The sequence below is a fragment of the Pistacia vera genome, unplaced genomic scaffold (assembly GCF_008641045.1).
Source record: "Pistacia vera cultivar Batoury unplaced genomic scaffold, PisVer_v2 Contig882, whole genome shotgun sequence".
Classification (NCBI taxonomy): domain Eukaryota; kingdom Viridiplantae; phylum Streptophyta; class Magnoliopsida; order Sapindales; family Anacardiaceae; genus Pistacia; species Pistacia vera.
Window position 1 is genome coordinate 32,411 of NW_022196759.1, and position 25,090 is coordinate 57,500.

A 25,090-nucleotide genomic window follows, 5' to 3' on the forward strand; every position below is an offset into this window, starting at 1 on the left:
CGCCAAGACACAGTATATACTTGGAGAAGGGAAAAGGCAAAATGGTGTGGTCAGAAATTTTAAATACCATGCTTCACCATGATGATATGTTCACAATTCCTTCTTATTTTATCCTTCAATTTACACTAAACAGCAACACAAGATGAGGTTTTGTACAAGTCTTTAGCTGCAAATCTCATACCAATCAGATAAAAAAGTACTCTAAAACAGGGTAAAATAAAAGGAATTGCATCATCGAACAACTGGGGAATCATCTTCCAACACGTATAGTTACAGCTTCCTGGTTCTTCATGCTATCATATCTAGTAGTCGTTTCACCACCATGACTAGCAGTATCTGATGATTCTCCAAGCAACTGCCCTGTTTCTTCCAAATTTGGCTCATCTTTCAGCCATGGATACTTTAAAATCATCAACCCCTTCAGTTCCATGGCTACTTCCTTCATTGTTGGCCTTTCCTCCCCTTTCACTATCACACACTGCCTTGCAAGGTTAGCAACTTGATTAAGTTGCTCCGGGTTTGCCCCATTCATTACACAATCATCAAGAATCTCTGCCAAGTGGTTTTCTTTCATTTCAGTGACAAAATACATGGCCAGATTTCTTTCATTCTCAGGCCTGTCAAAGGAAAACGCCTTTTTACTAGTGAGTAGCTCCACAACCACAACTCAAAAGTTATAAATGTTAGAATAGGTGCCCTAGAGCCAATCAATTATTGCAGAATTGACTCTTTGTAATAATGTTCATTGATCAATAAAAGCCATTTTATGCTATATCGCATAAATCATCATTGTATGTATTGATATATGTCCTTAGAATGGCAGAACCCTGACGAGGGTATCAAGTGCTTCAAATCTTGATAGTGAGAACCCTATGAGCACATATGATGGCCATTCTAGAAATGTCTGTAGCCCCAGTATTATTTGGAAGTAAGGGCACAGATAATATGGTAAGACTATCATAGTGTTGAACGACCCTGTCGAAAGGTAGTGATTGATCTCACTTGTCAAGGTTGTTTTGTGATAACCTGGTGCAACACATGGGTGCTTGCTGTAGGCAAGTTCACTGGACTGACCCACTAGAGGATTCCATATGGATGGTAGCCCTAGTGTCTATGGAAAAAATCCTCTAACGAATGGTGGTGCATGTGATCCTTAGACTTGAGATCACTGGAGCGCCTTATGCACCTATTAGTGTAGTTTGACACTAGCCTAACGCAGTTCTATTCAAAGCTATCAATACAGTGGTGATTGGCTGCATTAAGGAGTGTATCAAGACTATGGTGGATAGACAAAGGATTCATCACTCCCAGGTATGGGAGAAGTTATCTCACGGCGTAATTCAGTAAATGGCAATGACGATAAAACTGTGGCCACAGTGGGATTGAGTTGTTGCTCTATCCAGTTTATAATACAGGTCATTGGTCCAGTAATTAAATACATAATATCGAGAGTAATTGAGGTTGACACTATTTCTATGCCACGGTCTCGTTGAGATAACGGATGATGAAAGGATCGAATTGCACGGTAATCATATCATTGACAGGTAGTTGCTTCGCTGAATCCGAATCTATCAGGTGGCCATGATGCCTTACTAGGGGCCAATTTTGTTCTGTGTGTAGTATGACGATTAATTGGTGTTAATCGCAATACTGCACACTACCAGTATGATGAGGAGCCTATGGGTTACACACATAAAAGATAATTTAAGAGCCAATTTAGAAGAAGGGCGTTTTCATCTTTTTAGGCGAAAGGGTATTTTGGTAATTTCACAGTGCAATTAAATTTGCTGAGGTCGTAGCCTTTATTTAATTTGATATTAAAATTAAATAAGTGAGATTACGTTTAAATATGTGTTCGTATATATTTAAATAAATTATCATTACTGTTAAATGTTAATATATATATATATAAATGTTAATATATATATATTAATTTAATTGAGATAATGATAAATTAAAATTAAAATATCTTAAAGGGGATGTTTGGATACAAGGGCTGGTTGGGTTGGAGCTCAAGCCCATTCCATGATGGAATAGGGTATAGTGTGCACTATATAAGTGCACACTTTGTGAAATAAAATTATTATTCATTTCAATGATAAAAACTAAAATTCCAGCCCCTTTAACATTCTCTCACGCCAGTTTTGCTTTTGCTAAAATCAAATACACTTTGATTTCTTCTTGGTTCTTAAAAGTTAAAGAGGATATAGCAAATCCCTCTTTAGTTCCTTAAGGTTATTTTTGTATAGACTACATCGGTTCGATCCTACACTTGGTTCAGTAGCGAAATACGTTCAGAGACAAGTTGGAGGAGCCTCTAAATGTGCATATGATTTCTTAAACCTCTAAACTAAAATCTGCAGATTCTTATTTAATATATAAATTGTAATTTTTGTGCCCTGATCTTGGTTCTAAGGAACAATCTATCATGTAAATTATTTTTGTTTTCCGCTGCCATAGATGATCATTTCCTAACAGTGGTATCAGAGCCTAGGGTACCAGATTTTATAATTTTTATGTGGATGGTTGATTACATGTATTTGATTGATAACATGTTGCCTTGAAGAATCTGCACAAAATCTGCCATGAGAGCATGTTTTAAGAAATCGATTAATTTAAATTTGTTGATGATATGCAACTTTGGAATATTTGGTTATGGATTTTTGTTGAAATCGATAGATTGATTGCAAAATCCGTTTGGCGTATTATTGGTGGCTGGTTGAACTGATATGGTCCTACAGATCAGTGTACGCTCGTCGCAGCGATATAACCCATTGTCGCGGCGTGCGTTGTTGGCATTCACATTGATTGCAAAATCAGCGCTCGCCGCAACGATATAATCCATCACCGCGACGATCGTTCTTAGGACGAACGTTGTTCGTAGTCAGCGCTCGTCGCAGCGATATATCCCATCATCACGGTGAGCGCACATGAAGCTTAAGTGCGACGTTAATCAGCGCACATTGTGGCAATCTAACCTATCGCCGCAGCAAGTGCACTTCCAAGTGTGCAGGGTCCAGATTGTAAAGTTTTAAAACTTTTGGACCAAATATAGATCTGTAAATTATCATGGGGTAATTAGTAATTAGCCCACCCATTCAAAAATTGATTGTTTTTTAAACGTATGCCATGTACTTGTTTGTATATTGCGTGGTGCCCGGTACATGAGCCTTAGACTTATGGTGAATGTTTTAAAAATTTTGGGTATGTATGATTGTAATTTATTAAATAGGGCATGCGTGTCCTACCTTTCTCCTCTTCTCGATGAACATTCTCTTCTCATCTCATTCCCTTTGAATGTAAATCAAGGTTTCTAAATTTTTTGATGTAAAATTAGTTGGAGATTAATTTTTATTGTAAATTTAGAATGATGTTTTGTAATGTACTTGAAGACAGATCAAGGAAGAAACAATTATACTTGAAGACTCAAGATTTTATTACAAGACCCTTAGGTGACCTACTGATTCCTCTAGGCTCGAGGAAATCGGTTTTTAGTTGGGCCATGTACTGGCACGTTTTAATATTTTGTTTAGAATGCATGCTAAGGTTGAATGTTCAATAACATGTCAAACAATGTCATTCTAACAAAGATAATAATCTGGTAAGATATTAAATAACAAACCCTTAATTAAAGGATATTAAGTCACGTAAGCCTTCAATCACCATGGTTTTAATCAAACCACTATTCATCGAAACCTTGTTCGCCAAAGCGAAGGGTACACTTCTACCAGTGGGAGGTTAAAATGCATTGGAGTTTTCCTCAATGGTGATGAGTAGACTTAACATGACGGTTTGCTTGTTTGCCAAAGCGAAGGTTGATAAACACGTCATAGACATAGTAGAGAAGTACACATATTGTGTGTATGTGGTGGCATGTAGTGTCCATTCTATTGAATGGTTAGAGCCATTGGATTGTGTGATTGGCTTGTTGGCTTCTTCACATTTGAGGTTGATAGTATGAGCTTTCAACTGGTGTGGATTAAGTTTGTTGGCCTACCTAATCAACTCATTTTGGCTTGTTCGCCAAAGCGAAAGTTTGAAATAGGCAGGATTGGATCTCGGTCCACTAGGAAAGCCAACGGGCTTTCCCGAGTTAATAGTGAGGGCTATTGACTTGAGTTAAATAGTGGGAGCATCGTTTAATAAAAGACCATATTAAATAATAATGAAATGGTAATAACGATTACTTATTCTGCACTTGTAGATTGACTTAAAATTGAGCAAAATGATCCTAACATCACTACGACAAATCATCGAACTGGGAGAGAAATGGAATGGTGAAAATTTGGTTGATTGGTATAGAAGTATAAACAATTTACTTCAGTCAAACGATAGATTATACACCATTGAGCAAGCTCTATCACTAGAGCCTACTAATAGTTCCATCCATGAGACTGGGTATGTATATGTGAAGCATACATATGATGCAAAAGCAGAAATAACTAAATACATTGTGCTTGCATCAATGGCACCATTACTGCTACAACAGTGCCAAAAAATGGATTTAGCTTCTATTCTTCATTTTCTTCATAAAAATGAGAAGCATATGGTGTCTCGATCGTTATTTAGATGTAGGATGGAAGAGGGTACCAAAATTGGTGATCATATACTCAAGTTGACCGAGTATATGAACAAGCTTGAGATTTTGGGAAGTGGACTTAATGAAGGTTTAACGATAAACCTAATATTACAATCTTTGCCAGATTCTTATTCTCAATTTGTCTATGACTTCATTGAGGAAGATAAGAAGAACACTCTTTCCGAGCTTCTGGATTTGTTGAAGGCTACTGAGACAGGCATGAAAATGTCAGAAACATTAACATTGGTTGAAGCCAGCTCAAGTAAAAAGGAAAGGGCTCAGAAGTCATTGGAAAGAACTGTTGCAGAAAGGAAAGGCGTTTGTCCTCACTATGGGAATCCCAGCCACTGGAGGAAACATTGTAAGGCATTCCTAGCAAGAGGGAAGAAGAATGCTACTTCTTCGTCAGGTAAGTTTTTTAGATCAACTTATCCCGTTAACATCTTGGGTTATTAACACAAGATGTGGTTCTCACATTTGATTTATGTGTAGGGACTACGGTAGAGTAGATTGCTAGCCAAGGGAGAGGTGGACTTACCAGTTGAAAATGAAGCAAGTCGTGCTGCATTTGCTGTAGGATCTTATCGTTTGATTTAGCCGATGGGCTTGTTTCTTAGAACTCATGGATTATTATGATTTTTCTTCAGTTTCTAGAAATTATATTTCTGTGTCCAGTTAGGACAAATGAGAGTATTAGTTTACTAATGGATTATTGTCCTTAGATGTAAATAATATTCTTTATGGAACTGTTTCATAATAATATGTTCTTAAGAAAGACAATAAGGATAATCTCAAAATGACAACTATGCCAACTTTGGCGAGTTAAGCTAAACATACCAAAAGGAATGTGGGATAGTGTCACAACTCACCCTTCCGTATACACCCCAACACAATGGAGTGTCTGAAAGGAGGAATAGGACCTTACTTGATATGGTTGGGTCCATAATGAGTTTTAGTGATCTACCTACATCATTCTGGGGTTATGCCCTAGAGACTGCGACTCACGTTATGAACCATGTGCTGTCAAAGTCTGTAGATAAGACTCCATATGAACTATGGAGTGGGCGAAAGCCCAACTTGTCTTATCTAAGGATTTGGGGTTGCGACGCTTATGTTAAGAAATTGACTTCGAACAAGCTGAGCCTAAAATCCTGTACATGTATATTTGTAAGGTATCCAAAGGAGAGCAAAGGATACTATTTCTACCACCCAAAATATCGCAAAATTTTTGTTGCTCGTTCCGGTGTCTTCCTAGAAAATGAATTTTTTCTAAGAAGTACTAGTGAGAGAAAAGTAGAACTCAATGAAGTTCTAGAACCACAAAATATACTAGACGAAGAACGAGATGATGTGCCACAGAAGGTGGTTGAACATCAAGAGGAGGTTACTCCACAACTTGTGGATCAAAGTGAGCCACCTCAGGTAGCACAAGAGCTATGTAGATCTGGGAGAGTACGCCATGAGCCCGAGAAATATGGTTATCTCGTGACTCAACATGGTGACGTATTGGTCTACCAAGATGATGAACCCAGAACCTACGAAGATGCTATATCGGATCCAAATTTTGTTAAATGGCTTGAAGCCATGAAATCTGAGATGGACTCCATGTACCAGAACCAAGTATGATCTCTGGTGGAACCACCTAAAGGGGTAAAACCGATAGGGTGTAAATGGGTCTTCAAGAAGAAGACGAACATGAATGGCAAGGTGCATACTTATAAGGCACGAATGGTTGCCAAAGGTTTCAAACAAATTCATGGTATTGACTATGAAGAAACCTTTTCGCCGGTTGCCATGATTAAATCCATCCAGATTATGCTTGCGATTGTCGCATATCATGACTATGAGATTTGGAAAATGGATGTCAAAACAACTTTCCTGAATGGAAACCTTGAAGAGGACATGTATATGACACAACTCGATTGTTTCGTTCTTGATGGGCAAGCTGATAGGGTATGCAAGTTGCAGAGATCCATATATGGACTCAAGCAAGCTTCAAGGAGATGGAACATTCATTTTGATGAAGCCATAAAAGAATTCAGTTTTATCAAGAATGAAGACGAGCCCTGTGTTTACAAGAAAGTGAGTGGGAGTGCAGTGGCATTCTAGTGTTATATGTCAATGACATACTTCTGATCGGGAATGACATACCGAACTTGCAGTCGGTAAAGACTTGGTTATCCAAGTGCTTCTCCATGAAGGACTTAGGGGAAGCAGCCTACATCCTTAGAATAAAGATTTATCGTGATAGATTGCGTAGGTTGCTTGGCCTAAGTCAGAGTGCATATATTGACAAAGTACTGAAAAGATTCAGTATGGAAGAATCTAAGAAGGGATTTCTTCTGATGTCACATAGTGTTTATCTCTCTAAGTAATTGTGTCCTAGAACACATGATGAGAGAGATAGGATGAAGAGAATCCCATTGCATTAGCAATTGGATCCATCATGTATGTCATGCTATGTACTCGGATTGATGTCCCATGTGCTTTGAGCACTTGTAGTAGATATCAATTGGATTCAGGTGAGCGTCCCTGGATGGCTATCAAGAATATTCTTAAGTACCTGAAGAGGACTAAGGATATGGTCTTAGTTCATGAAGGGTAAGATGAGCTCACTGTAAGAGGATACAGTGATGCTAGTTTGCAAACAGACAAAGATGATTATCGATCACAATCAAGGATTGAATATTTTGCCTCAATATAGCTGCAGTGAGCTGTAATAGCTCAAATCGGTGTACTGTAACAAATTCTGCAATTAATGCTAAATATATCGCATTATTTAATGCAGCCGTGTAGGCAGCTTAGATTAAGAAGTTCATTACTGAACTTTATGTGGTTCCAAGCATTGCTGATCCAGTATAGTTCTACTGTGAAAACAATGGAGCCATTGTTGTGGCTGAGGAATCACGATCTCACCAGTAATCCAAATGCATACTTAGTTGATTCAATCTAATCTAAGAGATCGATCAGAAAGGGAATGTGCAGATTTGCATAATACCTTTTAACCTACTATTGAAGTTTTTGTTGTAGCAGAAGCATGATGGGCACTTAGGTCATTCAATGTTGAGTGCATGAATGATTGGCTATAGTGCAGGCACTTAGGTCATTCAATGTTAAGTGCATGAATGATTGGCTATAGTGCAAGTGGGAGATTGTTAGAGTAGGTGTCCTAGAGCCAATCAATTATTGCAGAATTGACTTTTTGTAATAATGCTCATTGATCAATAAAAGGCATTTTATACTATATCGCGTAAATCATCATTGTATGTATTGATATATGTCCTTAGAATGGTAGAACCGTGATGAGGGTATCAAGTGTTTCAAATCTTGATAGTGAGAACCTTATGAGCACATATGGTTGCCATTCTAGAAACGTCTGTAGCCCCAGTATTATTCTGAAGTAAAGGCACAGATAATACGGTAAGGTTATCATAGTGTTGAACGACCCTGTAGAAAGGTAGTGACTGATCTCACTTGTCAAGGTTGTTTGGTGACAACTTGGAACACCACATGGGTGCTTGCTGTAGGCAAGTTCACTGGACTGACCCACCAGAGGATTCCATATGGATGGTAACCCTAGTGTCTATGGAAAAAATCCTCTAACGAATGGTGGTACATGTGATCCGTAGACTTGAGATCACCGGAGCGCCTTGTGCACCGATTGGTGTAGTTTGACACTAGCCTAACACAGTTCTATTCAGAGCTATCAATACGGTGGTGATTGACTGCATTAAGGAGTGTATCAAGACTATGGTGGATAGACAGAGGATTCATCACTCCCAGGTACGGGAGAAGTTATCTCACGGCGCAATTCAGTAAATGGCAATGACAATAAAACTGTGGCCACAGTGGGATTGAGTTATTGCTCTATCCAATTTATAATACAGGTCATTGGTCTAGTAACTAAATACATAATATCGAGAGTAACCGAGGTTGACACTATTTCTATGCCACGGTCTCGTCGAGATAATGGATGATGAAAGGATCGAATTGCATGGTAACCATATCGTTGATAGGTAGCTGCTTCGCTAAATCCAAATCTATCAGGTGGCCATGATGCCTTGCTAGGGCCAATCTTGGTCTGTGTATAGTGAGACGATTAATTGATGTTAATCGTGATACTACACACTATCGGTATGATGAGGAGCCTATGGGTCACACACATAAAAGATAATTTAAGAGCCAGTTTAGAAGAAGGGTGTTTTGATACAAGGGATGTTTGGGTTGGAGCCCAAACCCATTCCATGATGGAATAGGGTATAGTGTGTATTATATAAGTGCACACTTTGTGAAATAAAATTATTGTTCATTTCAATGATAAAAACTAAAATTCCAACCCTTTTAACATGCTCTTATGGCAGTTTTGCTTTTGCTAAAATCAAATACACTTTGATTTCTTCTTGGTTCGTAAAGGCTAAAGAGGATCTAGCAAATCCCTCTTTAGTTCCTTGAGGTTATTTTTGTATAGACTACATCGATTCGATCCTACACTTGGGTCGGTAGCGAAATACCTTCAGAGACAAGTTGGAGGAGCCTCCAAACGTTTGTATGATTTCTTAAACCTCTAAACTAAAATCTGCAGATTCTTATTTAATATATAAACTGTAATTTTTGTGCCCTGATCTTGGTTCTAAGGAACGATCTATCATGCAAATTTTTTTTTTTTTTTTCCGCTGCTATAGATGATCGTTTCCTAACAATAAACATCGTTTTTCTCGGTTAGTTGGCTTGTGTGCTGTAGAAGTAATTTTAAGTGATCGAATCAGCTTCAGCCTATAAAGTTGGATGGTTTTGATAGAGCACCGGTTCTTAATTGGGTTTTAGGAATTCAAAGATTTTAGCTCTATGTTTTTTAAATGATAGTAAAAATGAATAAACATCAGCAACGATTCACCATTACAAATGTTCACAATTCCTTATTATATTATCCTTTATTAACACTAAAAAGCATTTATCCCAATCTATACAAGTACAATTGATGAAGAAAACACAATCACTAGCAGTAGTAATGATGAAAACTACACAACATGAGGGATTAGTATCTATCTTTTCATTTCTCCTATCGGTATCTTATTTGTTGTGGGCATGATCCTAGTAAATCCTATAAAATTGAAAATAAAGCGGAGAAACGACAAATAATCAACCTCATACACAAACACAAGATTCACTCCCCATATAAAAGTTCTCTCTCTTTGGCGACTCTCACTCTCTAATTGTGGTTTTGTCTTCTATTGTATTCAATTATATAACATTAGGATTGACTTATTTTATAGGTAACACATGAGATACTATTTTTAATAGGACTCAAATATCTTATCTTAATTGGACTTTTATTTAATTCCGAGTACAATTATATTTCTATTCCTAATTGTATTCTTAAAGAAAAACAATCTTACATAAAAATATATTAAGAAAAACATATTTCCTAATGTAATATTAATTTGGATTGAATTTGTCTCCATATCTTTTAACAGTATTCTCCTAAAACACTTATTCTCCTAAAACACGGTATATTAAAATAGAAGAAATTTTATTGTCATTTAAACTGAGGAATCATCTTGTATCACATACACGTACCGTGACCTGGTTCTTCATGCTATCATATGAAGAACTCGTACCACAGCCATAACTAACCGTGTCTAATGATTCACCAAGCAATTGCTCTGTCTCTTCCAAGTTGGACTCATTGTTAACCCATGGATGCTGTGCTGTTATTCTTATTCCCTCCAGTTCCATTGCTACTTCCTTCATCGTTGGTCTTTCATCCCCTTTCACTCTCACACACCGCCTTGCAAGGCAAGCAACTTCATTCAGGTGCTCAAGATTTTCCCCGTTAATTACACAATCTTCTAGTATTTCCGCCAAGCAATTTTCTTTCAGAGAAGAACCAAAATGCATAGCAAGATTTCTTTCCTTCTCTGGCCTGTCAAAGGAAAGCGCCTTCTTACCAGTGAGTAGCTCCACAAGCACAACTCCAAAGCTATAAACATCACTTTTCTCGGTCAATTGGCTTGTGTGCATGTATTCAGGATCTAAGTATCCAAGAGTACCTTGCACTATTGTAGATAATCCTTCTTGATCCATGGGCACCAACCTTGAAGCACCAAAATCGGACACTTTGGCAGTATAACTATCATCTAAGAGTATATTTGTGGACTTGATATCTCTATGAATGATAGGTATAGAAGCTGAAGAATGTAAATATGAAAGCACTCCAGCAGTTTCTGCAGCTATTCTTAAACGAGTTCCCCATGGAACCGCAGAATCTTTGCTTTTATTATGTATGTGATCAAAAAGGGTTCCATTGGTAACGAATTCATAAACAAGCAATGGAACTTCTGTCTTCAAGCAACAACCTAAAAGCTTTACAACATTCCTATGGTTGATTTGCGAAAGCACAATCACCTCATTGATGAATTGCTCAATTTGACTTTGATCCACTACTTTAGACTTCTTAACTGCAACAACTTTTCCATTTGACAAAGTTCCTCTGTAAACTGTACCATATCCCCCACGGCTAACAACTCTGCTTTCATCATAGTTGTTGGTAGCCTTGTCGAGCTCCTCAGCTGTATAGATTTTTGCTGTTTCTGTTGTGGTTCCCTCCCCTCTTCCTCTTGATAGCTGTTGTCGTAAAAAAAATCCTCCATTTTGGCGGAAAAACTTCTCTTTGAGTAGGATGAGCTTCCTTCTCTTGAATCCCCAGTACAACCAGGAGCTACCTATTACCAATACCACAAGGCCTGCGCTAACCCCTACATGGTATACATATTGAAGGTTTTAATATATTGCTTATCTAAACCTCTTCAAGATAATAAATAGTTTAACTATGTACAAAATATGTTTAATTTATCATAATATATGAATATTCTGAAATTTTAACTGTAAAATCTATCAATTACAATTTTTTTTCCATAGTTCCCAACACCAGAGGAGCATGAAACAGTTCTATATATGTAATTGCAGTCGAGTAATTCATACGAGTACCCCGTTTGTCAGAGATCCAAACTAGTATAGTGCACGTATACTTACCAATAGTAACAAGAATTACTTTTGATGGACCAAGAATGCAACCTTGTCCAGATTTATTTCCATCCCCATGGTATCCCTTGGGACATAAACATATGTAACTCCCTTCTGTATTAACTCAGTTTCCTTCGCAGTTGTTGAGATCAGGAACCTCACATTCATTTACGTCTGGATAAGAACCATACTCATCAAGAAAAAAGATGTCACTATAATACAGAAGAAAATTAATAATAATAGTAATATATAATCAGTCGAAATTTTTCAAGAAAGCTCTATAATTTGAATTTATTAGGTTAATCAAGAGCAAATAGCAACAATAAGTTATAAAGATAGGATCAATTCTCCGTAACCAAAAAAAAAAAAGATAAATAATTTAAGAACAGAGAAGAGCATACCTCTGCAACCACCAGGGAGATATGGATTTCCTTGATAACCCTTTAAGCACTCGCAACGGTACCCAGATCCGTTTTCAGAATCAATACATCTGCTTTTGCTTTCTCCTTGGCATTCTTTGCAGGACTGATTTCCAATTGTCCAATCAAGAACAACATGGAGTTGCTGCACCTCTTTCAGATCTCGAAGTGAAGTTGAAGAAAAATTGAACTGATTCTCTTCAACAATAAAGGCATAGCTACAGGGATTAAATTTCCATACTTCGGTATGATTATAGTAACAATTCAACGTTACATTAGCAGCTGTTACTCCTTTAGGAATGGATGTTTGACAACACCCTATGCCGGAACATGTGTTATGAGATTCATAATCAATGCTATCACACAAGGACATGCAACCTACTATGTACTCTTCTTCTCCTTTTAAACCAGCAACATATGCTTTTGTATCACAACCAACAGCTATAAACTTGTTGTCGGTATAAGAGATAATGAATGTGGGCAAATAGAGATAGGATCTATTGGAGGCCAATCGTATACCAGATTCATCATAACAATCAGAGGCTATATATTGTAGGATATGTAACTTTCCTTGGAGTGTAATTTTTGCGACTCTTATGTTACTTCTCTCCAGAAATGCTTTTGGAGGATCATAATAAGTGTCGTTGCAAGTTATGCGGAAGTGCTGACTGTGGAAACAATTTTCGGTTGTGCCAAATGGATATGGGATGCTAACATTCCCACATTTATCTTGGCAACCAGGTTTTGCTATGGGAAAAGGAAGACTTGGTTGTTCTGCAGCCGCTGCTAATATGATCCCGCATCCGATTATTGTGAGTTGCAAAAGCATTCGTCTAATTCCCATGTCTGCTGCGCTTCTCTTTCTGGATGGTGTAGAAAACATCCTACGATTGTAGGCCCTTTTATTCTTGTCCACAGAGCACCTATTCAATGCACTGGCAAGTGAAGAATGTGAAGCCACTTGCACGTGATGCTGTAGAAGTAATTTTCAACACTAAATGCTAGGTGTAATTAGAAAACGAGTGCGGGAACAGTGCATTTGGATGCTAATAATTTCACTATTCAGACTTGTTTAAAAGCAATGTTCTAAAAACCGGACCGGGACTCGACCTGCCAAAGGCCCGGTTTCCAGTTTTCACGGTTGGACCGGTCCGATCGACCGGTCGGACTGGTGATGATGATAACATGATGGCATGATGATGTCAGCAAAAAAGAAAAACACTCCAGAGTTTTTATATAACTAAAAACTATTAAACAAACCCTACAATAATAATAAAACCATCAAAGTTTGATAGTCAGTGTTTACAAATTCAATCCTCAAGTCTAAAGTTTCAAACATCATCAAAGCCATTACAAAGTAATATCAAATATAAATCCACCAACCAACAAACAAACAAAATTACAAAATATCAAAATACCAATCCACCAACCAACATACAAAATTACACAATATAAATCCAATCCACCAACCAAACCACCATCCATCAGCAGCATCAACAGCAAGTGAAAAGTGAAAACCCAACCCAGCCACAAACAAATTCAGCAGCAACAGCAAGTGAAAAGTGAAAACCCAACCCAACCACAAACAAATTCAACAACAACTCACGGTAAGTGAAGGGAAAAATGAGAAACCAAACATATTCAATTTGCCAGCAGCCATGGAACACACCTCCCATCAGAGCATAAAAAGAAAACCAATCCCCACAGAAGCCAAAACCGAACTGCTGCCATCTGCCAATAGCCAAGGGACTCATTACCCACCACAATAGAAAAAAAAAAAAAAAAAAAAAAAAGAAAAAACCAGACTCCCAATTCATAGCATAAATTTAAAACAAAAACTTACTTTATCTTTCCGATGATCTTCAATGGTTCAACCCATCTTAAATTGATTATCCACATCATCATCATTATTATCACCATCAGCTACAAATTTAGCAAAAATTAAAAACATAAGTTAAAACTTATGATGTACATTGTTTTTTGATATTATAATTTAAAATAGCTACCAAGTTGGTTAAAAGTTGGAAAACAACCTTGTGAACCATCTGCTGAATCATAATAGGGTTGATCACCAACACTAGTAGAAATAGATCCTTCTTTGTAAAGTGCTTGCTCCAATTCATCTAAATTGAATTCATCACCCTCTTGTTCATCATCAGCAATCCAAAATTTTGTTCTGTCAATGCTTTCATAATCAATAGGATCACAACCGTTTTTCTTGTAACACATCCTGAAAGACACGCCAAATAAAAATATCAATAAAAAAATTAAAATTGCCCATGCTTTATACTTATTTTTCAAACGCAAGTTATAATGGATAAAAACAAGATCATTAAACCATTGATGCTCCAATCTATTCCTTCTTTTTGAATGGATGCGTTCGAAAACACTTCAATTTCGTTTACATCCTGAAGAGGTTGAAGTTTGGCTTAGAATTTTAATTGCAAACTTCTGTAACTGTGGAGTACTATACCCATATGTCCTCCACCATTCATCTAATTGAAAGTTAAAGTGTTAACCATATGAAATAATGCAATAAACATAAATTCATAACTAAGAAATTGGACTTACAATTGAGAAATTTAATAAGTATCACATATCAGGTCGTGTGGTTTTGCAAGTTTGAAAGGCATGCTCACGAGAAAAGCTCTCCTCGCAATCTCGATATATTATACTTTCGTCCACTAACTTTGTCTTGTTCAACTTAAATGCACTTGCTTTATTGTCGACAACATCAAGGGAACCACGCATAACCTCTGGTTTCTTGTAGAAAGTTGCATGGTCATACTAAAAGCTAGATTCAAATAATAAGCAACAGCATGAATGTCGCAGCGCAAAAGCCTATCCCACCGCAGCTTAATAATTTCGGTATAAGGCTTGTACAGTGTCTTTTCTTTTCAAAGAGCTTTTTGATCGCTTTTTTGGCTCTATACATGCCATCATACACATATCCTATTGCAGGTCTCTCATCTGAGTCTACAATCCGCAACAAATGCATCAAAGGAGCCACAATTTTGGAAACGTAACCCATGTCATCCCAAAATTCATTATCTAGAATTATGAGAATAACATTCTTACCTTTACTACTTCTGGCATATCGAGAGTCCACAAAAAACCTACCAGTCACCATAGCTTGCAAGTCATGTTTGTGCTCATGTAGACTTCTTAATGCAATGAAAGTAGTAGCAGACCGAGTTGCACTTGGTCGTATGATTTCTTTCCAACCCTGTTCAGGTGATACATACATAATAGATGTTAGTAAATTATTACAAAATGTTTATTATGTAATAAATTAACAAGAACATGAGTTAAAGGTTTATAAGCTATTACCTCTCTTTTCCTCAACCAAGCTATCAAAATTGTGTGATTATACACAAACTTGGTTACTTCAGAAGCACGTTTTGCAAGATGCACTATGTGGTCCAACTTAGATATATTTTTCAAAATTAAATTTATACAATGTGCTGCACAGGGTGACCAAGTAATATTCATATACTTCTTAGACAACATTCTTCCAACAGCTTTAAAATTTGCTCTATTATCCATGACAACATGGACAATATTGTTTGGTCCAACCCATAAAGCCATATCCTCAAACAACTTGAACAATGTAAAGGCATCCTTTACAACATCTGAAGCATCCACTGATTTTATAAAGCAAACACCTTTAGGATAGTATACGAGAAAATTACTCAATGACCTATGGGAAGTATCAGTCCAACCATCAGCCATTAATGTACATCTAACCTCTTCCCAAATACTCTTATAATTGTGAACAAGTAATTAGACTTCCTTCTTAGCATCTCTCAATAAATTCACACGTATAGCATCGTAAGTAGGTTGTTTATACCCAGGGCCAATTGCAGCTACAGCATCCAACATAGGCTGAAAAAAAAAATTGAGCTTAAAGCATTCATCAGGATGCAAGCATCATAAAAGAATCATGCAACAGACATGTCTGCTCTCCACTTTACATCTTTTTCCAGCCAAAACACTCCTAATTGAAGGCTAAGACCCAAAAGTAGTTCGTGGAGCAAAATAATTACTAACCCTCGTAGGTTTCTTTCTCTTACTGCTCGTATATTGTTTTTTACCGCCATTACTACCACCTTCATGCTTTCGGAAGTCTTATTTTTCCTTATTCTTTACTCCTATTTCTTTTAGTGATTCATTCATATTGAATTTAACATCAAATGGAACCTTTGGGCACTTTCCAATATCCCATTTACTCCTGCTAGGTGTTGCTTCATTCGGAAAATACCACCACCTCTAGTGACCTTGCCACAATGAAGACAAGATAATATTTTCTTTCCATCTTTACCAACACTCTCAAGAACATGTCTCCATGCTATATTGGTCTTTCCTCGAAAAGATTGCGAGGAAATGGATGCGGCTGATGAGTTATGTGCAGACGAAGATGATGACATTCTTTCCCCTGACAAGTGGCAACCAACAATCAATTTGTTATAATTTATAAGATATAACTTTAAATTAATATAAAATCAATTCATATTATATATATAGAAACAATTATGAATAAACATACTAAGTACTAAGTACTAACCACTAAAATTGATTAAAAGAAACATATATTTGTTATGTAACCAACAACCAAGTGATTCATCAACAACCCATTCATGATTCATCAACACAACAAGATCAAAAAGAGACAAAACAAAAGAAAACAAAACAAAAAGCAAAAACGGAGGCTTTGGTCATTCATTTTTAAATTTTTAATGCTTAATTGGGTTACCGTAATTACTAATTAATCATTGTTAATCTCACGCTAATCATGGTGGATTTAGCAGGTTTGCTAGGAGAAAAATTAGAAATTTTATTAAGTTAATTTAGTGATCACAGTTCACAGATAATCTAATAGCATTTTACTTTATGGTAGCATGTAAATGAGAAATGTTCTTCTGCTTCCCTGTGAATCACATAATTTATAATTTTATTGTAAAGTTATTAGTTATATTCTTCCCGTTTGCTTCATCCCATTCAGTTTGACAACTTTAGTGACATGAACATTTCAATATTTCACAATTCACATCGCATCTTCTTGATGTAAAAATTCCCCCTTTCAGTTACTGTAATGAAGTTTCACGGTGAAACTTTCACCATCAATTTCTAATTTCCCATGAGAAATTACTTTTAAGAGTTTCAGAAATTCGATTGACAAATGACAGATTCACAATAAGAAATCAGTTTTAAGAGTTTCAAAAATTCAATTGACAGATTCACATCACAATAATACAATATCATGATATGAAATAGAAGACAGAGAAAGATAGGATGACTATTACAGCAATTTGTTACTTGGTCGATGACAGCTCGCAGATGGCAGTAGACGGCGACAGATGTGAAGGCTGAAGTCTGAACTGAAGTTGAAGTCGTGACTCATGAATCTGGCAGACTAGCCACGGCAAGGAAGAAGTAGACTTTTAGCTGGCGACGGCGATGATTGAAGAGGTTGAAGACTTGAAGTCTTGAAGACTTTGAACTGAAGTTGAATTCACGACTAACGAATTGTAGTGTAGTAGACCAACCACGGCAAGGAAGAAGCAGACTTTTAGATGGCAACAGCAATGATTGAAGAGGTTGAAGACTTGAAGTTGAAGCCTGAAGGAGATCGCGAATGGAGGAGGAGGACGTAAGTGGAGGAGGCAAACCAAAAAGCAAATAGCCAAACAGAATCGCTGAATCGCAAATAGCAGATAAAAATGGGTTAAAAAATTGGGTTTAGTTTAGGGTTTTGTTAGTGGATTGGATTAGGTGTTGGACCGAATTTGGGTGTTGCACCAGTTGGACCGTCCATGAGATTATCGGTTTGCTATAGTAAGACGGTCCAATAACGGTTTAAATCTCGGATTTTTGCTCTTTTTGAACCGGTAATCTCACCAAAACTTGGTCGGACTGGTTCGACCACCCGATCCGATCCGGGTTTCAAAACATTGTCTAAAAGTATTCATCGAGCAGTTTTGCCCTAGATCATAGTCAGCCGCTGATGCGGTGTTAGGAAATTATTTTCGGTTTTTTTTTTTTTTTTGGGTTCTCTCTAACCGAAGAGATGATGAGAGAAAGATAGTTTTGTTATTTATTAAAGCCTAAAAGGATTTTTTTTTTTTTTTTTTTTTTTTTTAAGATTTTTATCTAGTTGTGAGGACTGTACATCATAGGCTAGCTAAACACTTGTCTCACGAATAACAGAACACCTTTCGCAAGCATAAAACACACACACTAAAGACTTAAGCGTGTCTAGAAAAGGAAAACCTTTTAGTCTGGCAAGATACATGTACTAAATGTAGACTACCGAGCAAAATATAATCTAAATTGAACTTTTGTTATATTTATAATGAATAATACTAAATTTATAAATACTTTATACAAAATCAGTCATATAAGGTGATTTAATACCACTGTTACATTATTATATCATTCATTATTATTTAATATCTATTTATTAAATTAATTTTTTGTTTAAGGCATATGATTAGGTTAATTCATGAGCAAGCCGGACAATCTAAAACTCAAGTGAAACACGGTAAAATTTCATGAGAGAAAGAGAGAGAGAATTGAGTTGACTTTGAGTCAACTCCAAAAGACGTGTCGTCGTAAGATTTACGAAGCATTTATGTGTTTGTCATGGGGCATAACTACTTTCGTTTATGCACCAAATTCTGTATTGTAAGATTTACGAAGCATTTATGTGTTTGTCATGGGGCATGACTACTTTCGTTTATGCACCAAATTCTGTATTCAATTATGGCTGTCGGATACAAGTCTATTTCACGTTGTGAAAGGTAGACTTCGAAGTCTTCATACTATAGACAACGTTTATTACTTTATTTGTTTAAATATAATGTACATGAGTCAGTTAATTATTTATAATCCAGAATCAGTCATAGGTACATAAAGGTCAGAGAACAAGAAAGATGAACTTAATTAACTTTCATTAATTACTTGCATTGCATCTACTGATTACAAGACATGTTGCCATAACACATTCGCGATCTTCTCTTCTAATTTGAATTTTTAGTTATATTTTATCTCATACATTGAAATTAGTATTTACTTAATTAAAACATTTTTTTTAATTTATACCCTTATAATTCTTCTATTATTAAATTGATTTTAACTTCTTCGTAGAAAATCCAGACAATGAATTATCATGTGTTTATTTTGACTTAATTTTGTCGATTTATATATGTTACAAGAGTTGAACAATTTAGAGGAAATATCTATTTAATTAGAACGTGTTTAGTTTCCTAAGATGTCTTGTTTTAGAAGTTGACTCATAAGCAACCACTCATTTCTTTATTTCATCAATTTTTCTTATAGATCTGTGGGTCTAGTTAGACTCTAGTCTGTAGAGACTTAATTCGCACGGTTGCAAAGTTTTCAAATTTTTTACCGGTGATAGAAACTTAAAAGGAATAAGGATAGATATCGCTACTTGAGACTTTCTCATATCTAATGAATTAAAAAGGGTAGACCTTGACCTAAAACGCGAATATCAAAAAATTTTAACATCCATTTTATAAGTAAGGCATGACCTAATACTGCATATTTTTTAATAAAAGGTGAAAATGAAAATAGGGTGAACTTGTTTGATTGACGAACCATTCAAAAGAGAAAATTATGGAAACTTATCCTTGTGATAAACCTCGTTTTGGTTATTACGTTATTACAATTTAGAGGAAATATCTATTTAATCAAAACGTGTCTAGTCTGCCAAGATGTCTTGTTTTAGAAGTTGACTCATAAGCAACCACTCGTTTCTTTATTTCTTCAAATTTTCTTATAGATTTGTGGGTCTAGTTAGACTCTAGTCTGTAGAGACTTAATTCACACGATTACAAAGTTTTCAAATTTTTTACCGGTGAAAAAACCCAAAAGGAATAAGGATAGGTCCCACTACTTGAGACTTTCTCATATCTAATGAATTAAGAAGGGCAAACCTTGACGGTTTGTTTGATAGAGAATCAAAGTAGATTTACCAATGAATCACGAAATGCTATAGTTCTTAAGTATGATTTTCAATTTATTCAGAAGTAATTTGCGGAATCGTGCACCTTTTTCAGTCTTAGTTAGAACAAAAAAAAATTGCAACTGGTTGAATCCAGCCTATTCTTGAAATAAACAACTCACACTCACTCCCTTTCCAAAAAAGATCAATACACCCCTTGTTTCCAAACACTCCCATTTAGATATTTTAATTTTGTTTATCATTATCTCAATTAAAATCAATTAATATATATTTAATATATTCGCATTTAACAATAATAATAATTTATTTAAATATATGCGAACACATATTTAAACGTAATCTCACTTATTTAATTTTTTTAACAAATTAAATAAAGGCTACGACCTCAACAAATTTAATTGTACTGTGAAATTACCAAAAATACCCTTTTGCCTAAAAAGACGAAAACGCCCTTCTTTCTTTCTGGCTCTTAAATTATCTTCTATGTGTGTGACCCATAGGCTCCTCATCTTACCAGCAGTGTGTAGTATCGCGATTAACACCAATTAATCGTCTCACTAAACACAGACCAAGATTGGCCCCTAGCAAGGCATCATGGCCACCCGATAGATTCGGATTCAATAAAGAAGCTACCTGTGAACGATATGGTTACCATACAATTCGATCATTTCATCATCCATTATCTCGACGAGACCGAGGCATAGAAATAGTGTCAACCTTCGGTTACTCTTGATATTGTGTATTCAGTTACTGGACCAATGACTTGTATTATAAACTGGATAGAGCAACAAGTCAATCCCACTGTGGCCATAGTTTTAGTGTCATTACCATTTATTGAATTGCGCCGTGAGATAACTTCTCCCATACCCGAGAGTGATGAATCCTTTGTCTATCCACCATAGTCTTGATACACTCCTTGATGTAGCCAATCACTACCGTATTGACAGCTCTGAATAGAACTGCGTTAGGCTAGTGTCAAACTACACCAATTGATGCACTAGGAGCTCCGGTGATCTCAAGTCTAAGGATCACATGCACCACCATTCGTTAGAGGATTTGTTCCATAGACACTGGGGTTACCATCCATATGGAATCCTCTNAAGCAATAAAGTACCTCGTATTTTTCCTTCTGCCTCAGGTTGTCTCGCGATACCTTCGACAGCTTGACCCGCAGCTGTACCTTGACCAACCCCAGGTCCAATAGAAGCAAGCCCAACAGCCAACCCAGCAGCAATAACCGAAGCAGCAGAAACCAGTGGATTCATGATAAGTTCCTCACACCAAAATAAAGAAATAGTTAATGATACAATCATCCAACGACTTAGGACTTAATTATAATTAAGTCATCGCTAAGATTCATCCAGCCAAAATAACCAAAAACTTGATAAGAATTACTTTGATATTAGTTCCTATCCACGGGATTTTGAAAAATGCATAATATATATATATACGACTTTTTTATGCCGTTTCTTTTTTGTGAACCATTCTTTTCTTTTAATTCTTCGTTCTTTTTTTGATCGTTTTTTTCAGCCAATTAACAGATAAAAAGTAAGAACTTATAATCGAATCGTTATCTAAATAGAAATTCACAAAAATAGTGGGGCAGATTATATAGATCTTTAACTTATATATACCTAGTCAATATCAAATATGACATATACAAGTGTTTCTTACATAACGTAAACCAACTATTCGATAATTGGGCTAACCTAAATTTGAAAAAAAAAATAGTTAATGATGACCCTCCATAGATTCACCTATATAAGCCGCAGCTAAAGTGGCAAAAATGAGAGCTTGAATCCCGCTTGTAAATAATCCAAGGAACATGACAGGTATAGGAACCACTAAAGGTACTAAAGAAACAAGAACAACAACTACTAATTCATCGGCTAATATATTTCCGAAAAGTCGAAAACTCAGTGATAGGGGTTTTGTAAAATCTTCTAAGATGTTAATGGGTAAAAGAATTGGAGTTGGTTGAATGTATTTACTGAAATACCCTAATCCTTTTTTGCTAAGACCCGCATAAAAATATGCTACTGATGTGAGTAAAGCTAAAGCAACCGTCGTATTTATATCATTCGTTGGTGCTGCTAACTCCCCTTGAGGTAACTGGATAATTTTCCACGGTAAAAGGGCTCCTGACCAGTTAGAAACAAAAATAAATAAAAACAGGGTTCCAATAAAGGGAACCCATGGACCGTATTCTTCTCCAATCTGGGTTTGACTCACATCTCGAATGAATTCAAGGACAAATTCAAAGAAGTTTTGGCCGCCAGTTGGAATGGTTTGTGGATTGCGAACCGCTAGAGCTGCGGAACCTAATAAGATAGCAATTACAACCCAAGAAGTAATAAGGACTTGCGCATGGACTTGGAACCCCCCTATTTGCCAATAGAAATGTTGGCCTACTTCTACACCAGATATCTCATATAACCCTTCTTTTATTAGTGTATTGATGGAACATGATAAAACATTCATATTGCCCTCTGACAGAAATAAGAACTTTAAATTATTTTGATTCAAGACCCCCCCTTTTTTTTTACTTATTTACTTGAATTTTCTATTTTAGTTTTGGATACCAACTAAACTAATCACACAATATCCCCAGTTTTTTATCTCTTTTTCTTTTGTATGATTCAGGAATAGTAACCGATTTTATAAATCGAAATACAGGGAGCCCCTCCCTCAAAAAAAATTGATTTATTTATCTTATTATTAATCAAAAATTTCGTATATAGCTAGAACGACCCTCACAAATTGCGAATACTAATTTGTTAAGAATGAATCGAATTGAAGCTATAGCGTCATCATTTGCTGGAATAGAAATATCCGCGAGATCGGGATTACAATTTGTATCGATTAAAGAAATGGTTGGAATTCCCAAAGTTATACATTCTCGAAGAGCCGTATATTCTTCTTGCTGATCAACGATGATTACAATATCGGGTACCCCCGTCATATATTTAATCCCGCCTAGATATGTTTCCAAGCGAGATAATTGTCTCTTCAACACAGCTGCATCCCTTTTCGGAAGACGGTTGAATCCCTCTGTCTTTTGTTCAGTTCTCAAGTCCCTAAACTTATGAAGTCTTTTTTCTGTAGTAGACCAATTTGTTAACATGCCGCCGAGCCACTTTTTATTAACATAATGACACCGAGCTCGTATTGCAGCTCGCGCTACTGAATCAGCTGCTTTATTTTTTGTCCCAACAATTAAGAATTGTTTTCCCCTACTTGCTGCATCAAAAACTAAATCACAAGCTTCTGATAAAAAACGAGCAGTTTTAGTCAGATTTGTAATATGAATACCTTTATGCTTTGCAGAGATATAAGGCGCCATTCTAGGATTCCATTTCCTAGTACCATGACCAAAATGAATTCCTGCTTCCATCATTTCTTCCAAATTGATATTCCAATATCTTCTTGCCATTTCTCCCCACACTTCCTCTTTTTTTTTTAAGAGATGAGGTGCCCTGAAATAAATAATTGTTCCGACGGAACCTTCTCTTCTACTAGAGATTGGCCATTGATATACGATCCAGGCCGTTCATTACTTTCTATTCATTATTATCTTTCTTTTCTTACCATTAATAAATCAAACGACCCCAATATAGTTAAAAGAATCTGCTCCTAGGACTCATTAAATCCTCTAAGTGATTATTCTGATGTATCATGTAAAGTCTTTGAAATGTAAGAGGCAAATAATTCTCTGTGGTGTAAGAAAATATCTCCCATTCCCCTCCCGAATAAGTTCTTTGTGTGTGTTTCCAAAAGAATGTTGTTAGGCTGCCTTGAAGAGTACACTAATCCTTTGAATCCGGTACCGACGGGGATCATACCCCCCAGAACAACGTTCTCTTTCAGGCCTTTCAACCAATCGATACGACCCCGGAGAGCTGCTTTTGCTAAAACTCGAGCGGTTTCTTGAAAACTTGCTTCAGATATAAAACTTTGAGTATTCAGAGATGCTCTCGTTATTCCCAATAAGATAGCTCGATAACAGATCCCTTCTTCCAAAGCGCGCGCCGTTCGTTCCGCTCGTAACAATCCAATCAGTTCGCCGGGTAAAAAAACATTAGACATTCCATCTTCTGAAACCAACACTTTTGATGTTATTTGACGTACAATAATTTCTATATGCCTATTATGAATCTGCACCCCCTGAGATCGATAAACCTTTTGGATCTTATTAACCAAAGAGATACGACTTTGCACTATAGTTAGCTCAGCACCAATCAAGAATCCCCAAGGAATTCCAAGAATTCTTGTTATACGCGCGTTCCAACCCTCAACTCTCTTTTCTAGGTTCATCGATATTGAATCAATCGAACGCACTTCTAACACTTGTTCTACTTTTGGAAGACCCTGCGTTATATCACCAGATCTCGATTTTTCATATATAAATGTAACTAATGTATCTCCTTCGTAAAGGATTTCTCCATAATGCCCATGAACAGTTGCTCCTGGAGTAGCCAAATAAGGCTTAGCTGATCTTATTACTACAGAGTCAACTTGAACAATTAAAACTTGACCAGACTTTAGGCGTGGTCCATTTTTGGCTATACATACATTTTCACAAATAAACTGCCCAAGACGAATTATTGTGCGCATTTCCTCACAATAATTATGATGGAGAAAATACCAATTCAAATTAAATGGATTCAAAACGATCGTACTGTATGGATCAGGATTATAAATTCTCCGGTTTTCATCCATTACCATTAAATAATATTTAAATACTTGAAAAGTCTGTTTTAAATTGTCAAGTTTGAAATATTTAGTTACCGAGATCTGATTATGAGTTATTAAATAGTAAAATGAATAAAAATTGGCAATTTGAAGGACTGTTCCTAAAGGTCCCAACGAATTCCTAATTGGAATTAGAGGATCTTTTTGAATTTTAATTGATTGTTTTATGACATTGTGATATTTTCCATTGTTGAATGGACCCATTCGAAAACAATTCGAAGATACAAAATCATCAACGATTGGCATTCCTTATTTCGATTAAACAATGTACGAATAGTTCCTTGATTTTGGCTAAGTAATTGTTCAACCCTTGCCTTGAAATAAATGCAA

General features: G+C 36.2%; 1 protein-coding gene across 1 annotated transcript; it reads right to left on the bottom strand.

The window, feature by feature from the left end:
* Positions 1-250: 250 nt before the first annotated feature.
* Positions 251-12,865, bottom strand: LOC116119347 (wall-associated receptor kinase 5-like). The gene is given in 4 exon segments (XM_031405285.1): positions 251-652; positions 10,157-11,334; positions 11,612-11,776; positions 12,004-12,865. Coding segments are annotated over 4 exon segments (2,607 nt in total).
* Positions 12,866-25,090: the final 12,225 nt, after the last annotated feature.